Source organism: Sitophilus oryzae, unplaced genomic scaffold (assembly GCF_002938485.1).
Source record: "Sitophilus oryzae breed Bouriz unplaced genomic scaffold, Soryzae_2.0 scaffold_910_pilon_pilon, whole genome shotgun sequence".
Lineage (NCBI taxonomy): Eukaryota > Metazoa > Arthropoda > Insecta > Coleoptera > Curculionidae > Sitophilus > Sitophilus oryzae.
The window spans coordinates 35,119-48,366 of NW_022147540.1; the positions used below are offsets into that span (position 1 = coordinate 35,119).

Below are 13,248 nucleotides of genomic sequence, written 5' to 3' on the forward strand. Positions count from 1 at the left end.
TTTAATCCAAATATTGACGTTACCTCAGAAATTATTTGGAAAAAATCGAAATAAAAATGAAACTTCTACACCCTGTATCTCCGAAACTAAGCATTCTAGGATATACATTTATACGAAATTTTTTACTTATTTTTATCTGCAGAATATGCTGCCGAAGTTTCCGGAATACATTTCGGACCACCCTGTATTTCAACTTATTGCAAGATCATTTTTGAAACAAAACAAAATTTGTTTTAAAGAACATACATCATAAAAGTGGATCATATTTTTCATAAGGACACAAAACATAACCTAAAACCATCTTAAGGAGGTGCGGAACATAAAGCTTGGTACACAGATACGGTACTAAAAACAAAACTACGATTTTTTTTCGAAAAGACTCTATAGTCACCCTAGGACTAATTGCTCATTTCGAAATGGAAAATATCACCATCGTCCTTCTTGTAATCCATGGATTTCTCCCTGGATTCTTCCCTTAATCCTGAGCGGTCATTAGTCTGGATATCTCCCTCCTTCTTACTGGTTTCAACATCAGAGGCCTCGCTCTCGCTGTACCTCCGTTCTTGGGCACGTTTTTTATTGCGGGCTTTCCGTTGGTTTTTCTTTTTCTGACCCAGAATGCTGGAATTGGACCTGGAAAAAGAAATACGTACAATGTTGGCGTAAAAGTAAGAGGCAAAGATATTAGACCGAGAGCTGGCTACATAAAAAACCTTAACATGGCTAATTTTTTGTGTGAAGTATCCTTCTGTGTAGCCATTGTGAAATAGTCATGTCTGCCAATTGCCAAATAGCTTTTATTTATTATTAGGAAACGTGTAAAATTGTTGACACATTCCATTTCAGATGCTCAGAAACATATCTAATGATTTTATCTAGTTATCTTTTCGAAAAAAAGGTCTTAAAAACAAGCGGTTAGCGATCGTGATTTTACTTTACTTGACAGGGAAAGGCGTACCGGCAACGTCGCAATAGCACGCCGTCGCATTTCTCTCACTCCGACCATAGACAAACAGAAAAATTAAAAGACTGCCAGAAGACATACGACGCGCAGGCAAATGTACCTGTAGCGCATCGACGCAAGTGCCGAAATACGTCCATCTAGCTATCTGTGTTTCGACACTAGTCCGTTAGTCCTAGCATATTCAGAAAGAACACGCTAACCTCCAGCGTTGCCAATTTGTGGGGAATTCCCCAAATTTTGGGGAATCCAGAGCCGATTGGGAGTTTTGTGGGGATTTTAGCAATAGGGGGCGAAAATAAGGGGAGTTTCAACATTTTATTGCTGATTGAAAATGGCGTAAAATTTTTAGCTTTAAAAACGGAGCGAGACGATATATCTTTCCCAACTTAAAAATTATAATCTGCTTTTTACTTGTGCTTCCCTTTGCAAATGCTTCAGTTGAAAGAAAATTTAGTGACCTCAAATTATTTAATGACTACTAGGGAAGGGATTAAAAAACAAGGAGGTAATTTACAGTTTAATCTCTCTAACATATATATAATAAATATTGTATTTTTATTAAAATTATTTTTTTTTTGTTAAAATAATCATATGGGGAATTTTTGGTGAATCGGGACATTTTTCTCCCCAAATTGGCGAATTTAATTTAGATTTTTGGGTAGTTTAGAAAATTGACATTGGCAACGCCGCTAACCTCATTCTTTTGTTTGTTGTTTGTTCAAAAAGCGGCACGCGGCGTAGTACAAGGCTTGATCATTTTTTAAGAAATTTTTGATTGTTAATTTTATTTTTCTGCAAACTAAACAGTTGTTTTTTATTAAAAAATAGCAGACAAAGGTAAGAAAGGTAATGTCCATGCCTAAGTTTTTATTTCACTGGCTATTCTTTCTAGAAATTATACCATCCAGCCCTCCTATTTAATTATTAAATGAAAGTGTGAAAGAGATATCAAGGGCTATTCTGTTAAAATATCATCCGACCAGTCTAGGCCCTGTTGTGAACCAGAAGGTCTGCTAAGTTGGATGTTGGATATAGAATGGAAGGAATATCATGGCTGAGAACAAGGCATAATTGTATGTCCCTTGATGTCGGGGGGTAGGTTTGTTTCTAATAGGCAGTAAAACCAAAAATTCTACTATGAATCTTCATATTCTAGGCCTGTAAAGGTAAATAATTCCTGGAGCCATCTCGAGGTATAGTACTCAAGTCGGAGCGAATCAATTGATAGCACGATGAAAAGAAATAATAGCCATCATAAAACTGTAAATATGTATATAACTAGTAAAATGTAGCTATTTAACTGTAAGTACAATGTAGCTAGATATTTAGTAGAATAGGGGTATTATAAATTAATACAAAATAGAGTGCCCTTAACCAAAAATAGTGAAATAAATGGAGATAGTCAAATTTTATATTAGCGTGTAAGACTTTGAATAAAAAGGTGTAAAAGGATTATAAATGCTGTATTTATATCCTTTAGTATCATGATAATATAAAATTTGAGTAGGTATCTCCATTTATTTCACTGTTTTTGGTTAAGGGCACTCTTAGTTTTAATTGCCTTAAAAATAATAAGTAGAATAATAATTTAAATCTCCCGCTCTTTCATAGTTCGTTCCTGTAGCCAAGTAGAGGGCGCTAAAAGCGCAATCCCCCAACATTTTACCACGCGATTCACCACTCTCTAAACTATTAACTTTCTCTATGACTCCGGCTTAATAAGATCCCTATGCGATTTACTTCCACACATGTAAATACCGACCCAAGAGTAACAGTTGCCAGCACGGTATTATGGTATGGTTAATAAAAAAATAAAAATCGTTACATAACGATATAACATTATTTATAAACAAATATTTCGTATTTACATAACTTCAAACATAACATTTTAAAAACAATATTAACAAAAACTAAAACAGATAATTAGGAATTTAAATGCCGATAATGCTATGTTTATATGAAGGACATAACATAGATAAAAATAGCAGTCAGAGTTAACGTCCCAGTAACATGTATTTGTGAGATCAATTTAAGCTCGTTACTGCACTGTTGTTATTATATTTTAACATAAAGACAGCAGTGTTGTTAGTTTATGCAAATGCTTATAATATTATTCATTATTGTTTTGAGGAAGTTAAACAAGTAGATTATGATTACAAACAATAATAAAATTAAAAGGATTCTTTTGAAAAATAAATAAAACAAACATTATTGATTATATGGGATATACAAAAATTCTGATAAGGTATCTAAAATATTCATTGCGTCATTTTGGTATAACATGGAAAAATTTGCTTTATCACCAACATGTGTCGTTATTACTAATATTTCATTATAGTATTGTTTATAACATTTATTGCTAAATAAAAATCAAAAACACCTTGTATGTTTCCATACTTATCAGTATGTTAAAATTTGCCATGGAAAAATCAGTAATTAGTACCTAATTTCCAGCTTTAAATACCTACCAAATAATTTGCTAAAAATTCGCACTTTTTCGAACATACAGAGTGTCTCAAAGGCTCCATGATTAAAAATGAGTGTTTTTAACACAGCCATGGCACTCTAGATTGAAATTTAATTATGTCAAAAGTTGACATATGATATGTCATTCTATTCAGTGTGTCATTTTCAATTGAATAAAGTAGAAAAATATCGAGGGTGCCATTTAAAAATCAAAAGTTGTAGTCATTTCTGGTGAAACAGGAAGTGACCGAAAACAATTGAATACGTCAATCAATCCTAATTTATGTCATATAAGTAAAAAAAGTAAAAAAATTATAGGAGTGAGCCACTTTTGAGAAACACCCGGTATGTTAGACCTTGAACCTAGCCAATTTAATAGCTATTTCTTATAGTATTTTTAATTTGTTACAAAATAATTTATTACAATTTTTTTAAATACATATTAACAGTTTCATAAATCTAAATAATAATGCAAAAATCTAAAATAATTATTAAATCAGTAATAAGATTTTTTTTGGATATACAGGGTGTTTCAAAACAAATGCGAAAAACTTCAGGGGATGATTCCTTCTTTAAAATAAAGGGTAGTTTGCTTAATAAACGTTGGGTCAAAAGTCAACCATTAGGGAGATATCGCGGTACAAAGATGGCGGAAAAATAATGTTTTTATTTTTTATCTTGAAAACGAAAAGAGATAGACTAATAAAATTTTATGGAAGCATTACTGTTATGAAAACACACTTTCTGGTAATTTTTTCACTTTTTTAAAATGAGTGGAAGGGGTTGAAATAAACTACCCCTATCATTCTTGTTAACGAAATTTAAAGAAAAATATTATCAAACACACGCAGAAAAATTAATTTGGATAGTTCAGTTTGTTTAGAAATTTTTTTATCTCTTGTGTTTTTTTGATAAAACTCACCGATTTGAAATTAAAAAATAAAATGTAAAGCATTGCATGTCAGGACAAAAAACATTTTTAGATTAAGAATCTAGTGATAATAACGATAATAATAATCATCTAGATAATAATGTATTGCAGTAGAGTAATATCAGATAAAATAATATTAGGAACATCCTAAAAAGTAACAGCGGCCGACTTTTTTTTCCTAAAACCGACGATTTTTTCCTAAAAAAATTACAGCAGCCCACTAGATTCTTTATCAGAAAATGTTTTTTGTCCTGACATGTAATGCTTTACATTTTATTTTTTAATTTCAAATCGGTGAGTTTTGTCAAAAAAATACAAGAGATAAAAAAATTTCTAAACAAACTGAACTATCCAAATTAATTTTTCTGCGTGTGTTTGATAATATTTTTCTTTAAATTTCGTTAACAAGAATGATAGGGGTAGTTTATTTCAACCCCTTCCACTCATTTTAAAAAAGTGAAAAAATTACCAGAAAGTGTGTTTTCATAACAGTAATGCTTCCATAAAATTTTATTAGTCTATCTCTTTTCGTTTTCAAGATAAAAAATAAAAACATTATTTTTCCGCCATCTTTGTACCGCAATATCTCCCTAATGGTTGACTTTTGACCCAACGTTTATGAAACAAACTACCCTTTATTTTGAACAAGGAATCACCCCCCGAAGTTTTTCGCATTTATTTTGAAACACCCTGTATACATATAAAAAAGTCCTATCCTTACCTAAACAATTGCTTCATTATGACATCATTAAACCTGACAGTTTTCTTCAAACTACACGACATGTGTTCCTCATCTTCTTCCTTGACATCTTCCGGAACACAATCAATACTGCCATGATGACAGGTTTCATAAGAAGAACTTACAAAATCATCCAGACTTGACTCTGATACACTTCTGCCGAATTTAGACCTGTTATGTGAGATCCTCTTCAAAATTCCTTTACTTTTTCTCGGTGAAAAACTACTCGCACTCAGCTCATCACCACTAGACTCGTAGGACATTGCCATAATGTCAATAGCCCTACTCTGAACCTTTTTATTTGTTTCTTCTGTGACAGAGTTGCGATTTTCGTGAACAGGAGAAGTGTTAGCTGAAGAATCAGACTGGCTCTTTACCTCATCTTCAGTTTCTTCCAAAACCTTATTAATTATAGCAGGTTCCTCAATGTACTTTTCCTTCAAATCATCTTGATTCAACCCACAAAAATAACTCTTAAACTCTACCTCACTAGCCAGTAAAGGAACTTGCAAAATAACGTTATTATCCCATGTTTCAATAGATACATCTTCTTCTATAAACTTATGTTGATAGAATTTCACATAAAATGCATAACAAGTAGGATAAAAACTAGGACTAATACTAGTAAACTTAACTTTGATTAGAGACTCTTCTCTAGATAGTCTTTTCTCGACAGTCTTATCATCAACATTTTTAACATTGAATGTAAAAGCTACAACATTATCAAATACATTGCAGGTATACTCGGGGAGGTTATACAAATCACTAGCATCAAGAAAATCATCACTCACTTTAGTCCTGTCTTCCCCTGAACCATTTTTCACTACTTCATCACAAGGTTTATCACTATTTTCAATCACAATTTCAATTTCTTCCTCCGATTCAGGAGTTCCTGGACAGTTAGGATCACTCTCAACACCACTATCATACCTATTTAACTCATAACTGTTTTTCCTCCTTACTGGTAAAGTAACCATGAGCTTCTTCAAATCCTTATCGAATTTAGCAGTACCACCAGACTCGTTCACGTGATATGGAAGGGTTAAATTTAGTTTGTACTTGGCAGGTTTCTCACTTACTACTTGTACTGTTTTCTCGGTTACGTCTAAGTTCATATCACCTGAGGATTTGAGGAGGGGCAAATCTATTTCGATGATCAGCTCCTTAGGAATGGCCACATTGAGTTTAGCATCTCTATTTTCAGTAAAATCCTGCATGTCTACATGACTTCTGTGTTTAATTAGATACTTTGGGGTGGTGTATGTTGAGAATTCTGAATTACTGTTTCTCCTGGGCTTAGATTTCCTTGGACTGGGGGTGTGTACGTTTTTTGAACGCTGTTCATCAATTTCTGAATAGATCCTATCAAACATTTCCTGTTCTTCGGGTGTTTTTTCAGAAGGTTTTATTTTTGAAGCCTTCCGGAGTATGGTGGCTCTTTTCACGCCTTTGTAGGTCATTTTAGGAAATTTTAAATTCTTCTTGTCTAATTCTACATTGAAATTTTTCTCCACAGTCTCCAAGGCTGTGTTATTAAGTACCGAACGAAATGCAGTGCTTTTAGAAGCTAGGTGTAAAGTATCGGGGTGAAAAAGTACATCATACACTTGACATCTTACTCCTTTGTTGTCTAGGTCTTCGTGAGGAGGTGCTAGTGAATGAGGAAGGGACCACTGAAGCCCTCGGGCTCCGTCTTGAAAGGTAGGGCTCGAAGAAGGTTTGTCTATGTTGTCGTTGGAACAAACGTTTATAAAACCTTTTTGAGTACCGTTAATACTGGTTTTTATCACATAACCGGGTGTGGGATGTAAAAAAGTCACTTCCTGGCCTCGTTCCCTCTCGATTTCCTTCACTTCATCCTCGTAAATCTGTCTATTTTTCGGGTCTTGGATTTCTTCCACGTAGTCGGCCAGCAACTTCTTGAACTCGTCGTTTTTCAGAGCTTCTCCGATACGGTTCACTTCGTCGCGGGACAAATTCAGTTCTTTCAGTCGATCGAACGAGTTTGCCATTACAAAATCTCGCGTAATAAATGCGTAAAATGATTTAATTTAATGCGGATGTATGTATACGACCTCACGTATAAAAATAAACACTGCGTGCCAGACGAAAATATTCTAAATTTCACGTGGACAAATCAGCCGGTCGGATTTCTAACAGCTGTCAAAATCAGCCGGCTTTTCGAAGAGATAGCCGCGGCGGGAGATTCAAAACGCCGCAAAATCTTAAATCTTCCAATTTGAACGGAAAATAACTTAAAACTGCGTGAATATTGTGTAATATTTGCAAACGGCGCAATAAATATTGATTTAACAACGTGCGTGTTTAAATATAGTCGAGATTGTCTGGAAAGTTTTGTTAAATCGATTTAAAAAAGAACATCGGAGTGTGCGTGGGTGGATTTTTCGGTTGTTGGCATGGAATACAGGAAATGTTTTTTTTTCGAGAGTTAAAAGGGAATGACGAGCAAACAAAGCAAAATATAAACGTAAACTGGGTCATTTTTTATTGAATGAACAATATTATCTAAAAGATTAGAGAAATATATAATTATTCATTTTTGTTATTGTTTTTAAATGAAACATATTGTTTTATATGTAACTGGATGGTTTTTGATAATATTGAGTAGTATTAATTATTGGAACAATGTATTATTGTGAAGTATGGTGATAAGAAAACGATATACTATATTTTAAAAATTAAAAAAAATTATGCGTGTACTATGTGCTGCTATTAAATCTAAGAATTTGAAGGATATGTTTGAAAAAGTGTTTGAAATATGGAAAATGTAATAAATTAAGTGTCGTCTCGCTAGCTCGTGTGTCACGGCCTTGAATTTCTACTCTCAGCGCGAGTAAAGAAGAGTCACTTCAAAAAGGACATCGACAGGGTTCTGTAACAGAGTGCGTCGAACATTTATGTCATATAATTATTAAATATTTCGTCTATTTATGTATTTTTGTTATAAGACTAAAAAAATCAAGTGACTTTCATAATAATTTACTGTTGAAAGAATCATCGGTCAAGATACCTGATGTGTAAACACTTTTAAAACCCCATGATCGAGAAAAAAACGGCGTCCAGTTGGCTGGGTAGGTAATGACTATTTTGATTACATTCCGCATATGATTTTACATTAAAATGACAGCGATCTTCATTTCATAGCCATGGCTGACGTTTTTTTATCATACGGTACACCTACAAAAAATAATGATCAATGTTTAATTATTATTCTTCGAAAAATAGTAATATACAGGGTGTCCCAATAGAAAAACCAGAAAAAAAGTTATTAAGACTCATTTTAATAAAAAAAATGTGAGTCTTGGTTTCAGAGCATTTTTTTGTACTTTAATATGTTTTTCTAAAAAAATTATTGAATTTTTTATTTATTAATGTATTTATCTGGAACTATCAACACAAATTTCATAAAAACCTACCCAGATATGCAATTATTATAGGGTGTTTTATTTAAATAATATTTAACAAGCAACTTATAATATATTTAATTATATAGCTACTTGCATGATGAAGTGTAAAGCATCGAAGAATGTCAACTCATTAAATCTATTATAGTGCATAGTCTACCTATTAGTCGGCTGAAATTTCTAGAGAAGTATTCTCATTGCGTAACAGCAATCTCATAAAGCTGATTAAAAAAGGAAACTTATAACGAATCCAATACGAAAAGTAGCACTAGCCATACATACACAACTGTCATTTCCTTATAAAGATCTGCAGAAACATACATAAAAGCAGGTAAGTGGCTAGCTATACCGGATGGTTCATTTTAAACTGGCTATAAGATGGTCTTATCTATTTTTACTCAACGTAAAAAGCTCAATTTTGGCATACAGGTTGATTCTAGGGTGTAGAGCAGTAGTTCCCAAACTTATTTTTCTCGTGGACCACTTTCAAAATTTTACTGGTTTCGGTGGACCCCCTGCTGCTACATTTCTACCACATTCTTAAAGTCCTTAAATAGAAATAAAATTGTATGTCACTTCACAGGTTCTGTCCCTATATTCCGATATGTAAAATAAAAACGAAAAATGGTACATTTATATCACTTTATTTATTAAAAGAATAGAATTACAAGAAAAAAAATATTAAGGTAATATAGGTTCAGGTCATAATTTTAATTAATGGAAGGATGTATCTGATGGAGTGTCAGCAAACGATCAATGTTTGGCTTTATTTTTGTGAGCAATAACCGCATAAAATCCCCCGCTCTGTGATGTTTAATTTGCTCTTTTTTTTGTTAAGAGGTTTGTAACGGCACTAAAACTCCTTTCGACAAGGTATGACGAGGGAAAAGCTATTAAAAATTTCCTTGCGATTTCCCACAGTCCAGGATATTTTTCGGGTATTTCTGCTTGCAGCCAAAATGTTGGGTAGCCTTTTCTAAATTTCACCTTCAGCTCCTCATTAGTGCTTAGCTCGAGCAGCTCCTCTTGTAATACAACATTGGCCACTTCCGTTTCATCAAATGGATTTATGATCCATGGTGGTATATCCATCGTCAGTATATCTTCAAACCTGGTTTTGAAGTCATCATGCAGAGCACTTAAATGTTGACTGTAGGTATGGATATCCTCATCAATACATTCTACCTGCGACAAGTTTGGAAATTGAGAGAATTCGCGCCGACTAATGTTTTGCTTCATAAATTTCAATTTCCCAAGAAAAGCCGAAATTATCCCCTTTGTTTTTATTAAATTCAGGCTGTCCCCTTGTAACTGCAAGTTAATATCATTAAATTTTTTAAACAAATCTGTCAAATACGCAATGTCTGCTTTGAATTTGATCAAGTTTTCTTTTAAATCTGGATCTCTACTTTCTAAGAACTCTAATATGGAATCGAAAACAGAGTAAAATCTCGTTAAGCATGCACCTTTCGACAACCAGCGTACTTCAGTATGTAAGAGCAGTCGTTGGAAGTCTTCATCATTTTCGTCGCACAATTGAGCAAATAAACGCGTATTCAATGCATTGCTTCTGATTTTGTTGACAGCTTTTATTACAAAATGAAGAGATTGGTTCAACCTGTCACTTAAATGTTTTGCCACAAGATGTTGTCGGTGGATTACGCAATGAATAGCTGTAAGTCCTGGTATAATTCTTTTGAGATGACTTATAAACCCACGATATCGCCCGACCATTGCAGGAGCTCCGTCTGTTGCCACTGAAATAATGTTTGTAAATGGGATCGATTTTTCCGTAAAAAAATTACTCAGGACATTAAATATTGATTCGCCTTTAGTGTCAGTCTCCAAAGTTCTGGCAAATAGCAATTCTTCGTGAATTTCTTCCTCAACAATAAATCGGACATATGCCAATAGTAATGCTTCATTACTGGGTAACGTTGACTCGTCCAGTTGTATAGAAAAATGAGTTTTTTGCAGATGATTGCACAAAAAGCTTTCGATATCAGAGCTCATTTCATCAATGCGTCTTTGTACAGTATTGTTACTTAATGGAATTCTTTTTAGTACGTCAAATGGAGATTTGTGCAAAACAGTTTTTAAAACCTCTTCAACAGCGGGTAAAATTAATTGTTCTCCGATAGTGTGCGGTTTTCCAGATTTTGCTATAAGTAATGAGATATTGTAAGATGCCCGCAAGCCATCATCGTTACTTTGAGATGTTGAAGCGAACATACTGTGCATGGTGGGTCTCTTTCCATATTTTTCTTTCAATGTTTGAAAATATTTTAAATCTTTACCTATTTTATCAGTATGACACCTTTTTAGATGATCTTCGAGCTTTGATGGTTTCATAGAGTCATTGCTCAAAACTTTGTTGCATAATAGGCACATGGGCAATTGTTTGTCTGCCTCTGATGGAACAAAACCATATTTCAAATAATCGATACTATATTGTCGACATTTTTTCTTTGCTGTAGCCATGTTTCGTGTCAGTTACCTTACCTGTAAAAAAAAAATGTTTTAGTAACCAAGTTTTTTCTGAATATAGGTATCACTACCGCAGCCTTTGTCAGCACGCGGAAATAGAATTACGGCTTGTAAAGAGGACCAACTAATAAACCGCTGAGACAAATACAGACGTTTTCAACAAAACGGTATCAATTTTAAAGTACATAATTTACCACTAATTTTTTAATGAGTATAAATAAAATTGGTGTACTCAGTATCGAATACTGATCCGTATTTGTGTAGGAAAAATAAAGTCGAAATCCCAAAATTGTCCATAAAAACGATAACTAACATTTTATTAAATCAATGAGTTCACACGCGCTCCGTGTATTTGCGTATTTTTGTCTGGTGGCTTCATTGTTAAAACGTGTGACAAACTGTCACCGAGAGTCCAAGCCCGCCCTTTTCCCGTCGCCCGCGCACCGCTCGCTCTTTCGAAAGGAATAGTTTTGATAAAATAGTTACTCAAAAACAATTTAAAATGATTATGAAATTACTGTTTTATAAAATTAGTAGTTATTTGCAAGAAAAATTACAAAATTAATTGCTCTGCAATATTGCTTATTCGGCCTTTTAGAGAGGCAGTGTTTCTCTCGTGAAAAACAATTGAATAAAACGTGCTGTGTTTGTCTTCAAATCGAAGAGGGACAATTAAAATATCTGTAAGTTACTAAGTTACCTATCTATACAGGCCGTTGGGATCAAACTGACTGGTACACGTAAACAAAATACTAAGTACTATAACAAAAAAAGGTGGGTTACTTATTTTTTCTCCGGCACTAGCAAACCTACAGATATAAATTTTCTCACAACTTTTTCCAAATTCCGCCTTTTTTCGAAATTCCGGAAACAAATGAATGCGTTTGCCTTTTGCATCAAGTATTTATAGTGGTGATCAAGTTCGCGTCTGAACAAGCATTAAGCATTGTCGGGCGGATAGCGCTTTGCAAGTCTGTACACGAAATTGTACGTAATATATCGAATACGCAAGTTTGGACAAGTAACAGTCGCTTGCCTTATTAAAATATTATCTGCTTAGATAGGGTACTTAAAACAATGTAGGTAGGCCTTATAAAAACTATGCTTACATTTTTGCTCTTTACTATCAAAAGCAGATAAATTTTCGTGGACCCTCATTAACATCTTATGGACCCCATTTTTGTTCACGCCTACCGTAGACCCTTCAAAGTCTCCCGTGGACCCCAGGGGTCCACCTGGACTTTTTCACTGGGAATCACTGGTGTAGAGGGTTCGATAAGAAGGGATTTTTCGAAATTCCAGTTCCAAAGAGGGTTGAAACCACCCCTCAAATATTACAATATTTTTTATTTAAAAACGGTCAAGTTTCCAAAAACTCTTAAACACGTATAGTTTATTTTGAGATTTTTTTTCATATTTTAAGATTTTTAAAAAAAGTGTATACAAGGGTGTTTCTGAAAAATCTGGTCATTGATTAATCACGATCCTGTTTAAAGTGCTTGACGTAAAAAGCTCATTTTTAGAAAACGGATTGACTTTAGGGTGTAGAGAGGTTCGATAAGAAGGTTTTCTGAAACTCAGGGATCCCAAGAGGGTGAAACCACCTAAAATATTAGAATATTTTTATTTAAAACCGTTGAGTTTTTCGGAAAACTCTTAAACACGTATATTTTATTTTGTTGTTTTACATATTTTAAGATTTTTTAAAAATTTATACAGGGTGTTTCATAAAATATGACCATTGAGTATTCACGATTCTGCTTAAACTGCTTGACGTTTAAATCTGATTTTTGGCAAATGGATTGACTGTGGAGTGTAGTAGAGGTTCGATAAGGAGGGGTTTCTAGATAGTTTTTTCTAATGCTGACATAAATGTGAGAAAATTTTATCCAGTTTGTATGTTAATGGAAATTCTTGCTTTGCTTTATCCTCACCATTACAAATGATTAATTCGACGCGAATGAAGTCGCTGGTACACACTAGTTATATATAATTTAATTAGTTAAAATAGTCAAATATTACCAAGTTATATAATAATATCGCCATATTGTTTTTTCTCATGCTGACATAAATGTGAGAAAATTTTATCCAGTTTGTATGTTAATGGAAATTCTTGCTTTTGCTTTATCATCACCATTACAAATGAATTAATTCGACATGAACGAAGTCGCGTACACGCATAGTAAAGCTATATAACACACCGGGAAAATCTAGGGATATCATTTTATTTAAAGTT

General features: G+C 33.6%; 1 protein-coding gene across 1 annotated transcript; it reads right to left on the reverse strand.

Moving 5' to 3' along the window:
* Positions 1-205: 205 nt before the first annotated feature.
* On the reverse strand, positions 206-7,575 carry LOC115890757 (protein kintoun). Its single transcript, XM_030911082.1, has 2 exons — positions 5,083-7,575; positions 206-633 (listed from the first exon to the last, which is right to left on the reverse strand). The coding sequence occupies exons 1-2, from the start codon at positions 7,110-7,112 to the stop codon at positions 399-401; spliced, it is 2,265 nt and encodes a 754-aa protein (XP_030766942.1). The 5' UTR covers positions 7,113-7,575; the 3' UTR covers positions 206-398.
* Between the last annotated feature and the right edge of the window lie 5,673 nt (positions 7,576-13,248).

Coding starts and splice junctions, on each gene's coding strand:
- LOC115890757 (XM_030911082.1), bottom strand. CDS start 7,112: ATGGCAAACTCGTTCGATCGACTGAAAGAACTGAATTTGTCCCGCGAC. Junction 634..5,082: donor ATAATGAAGCAATTGTTTAG/GTAAGGATAGGA, acceptor TTCTTTTTCCAG/GTCCAATTCCAGCATTCTGG.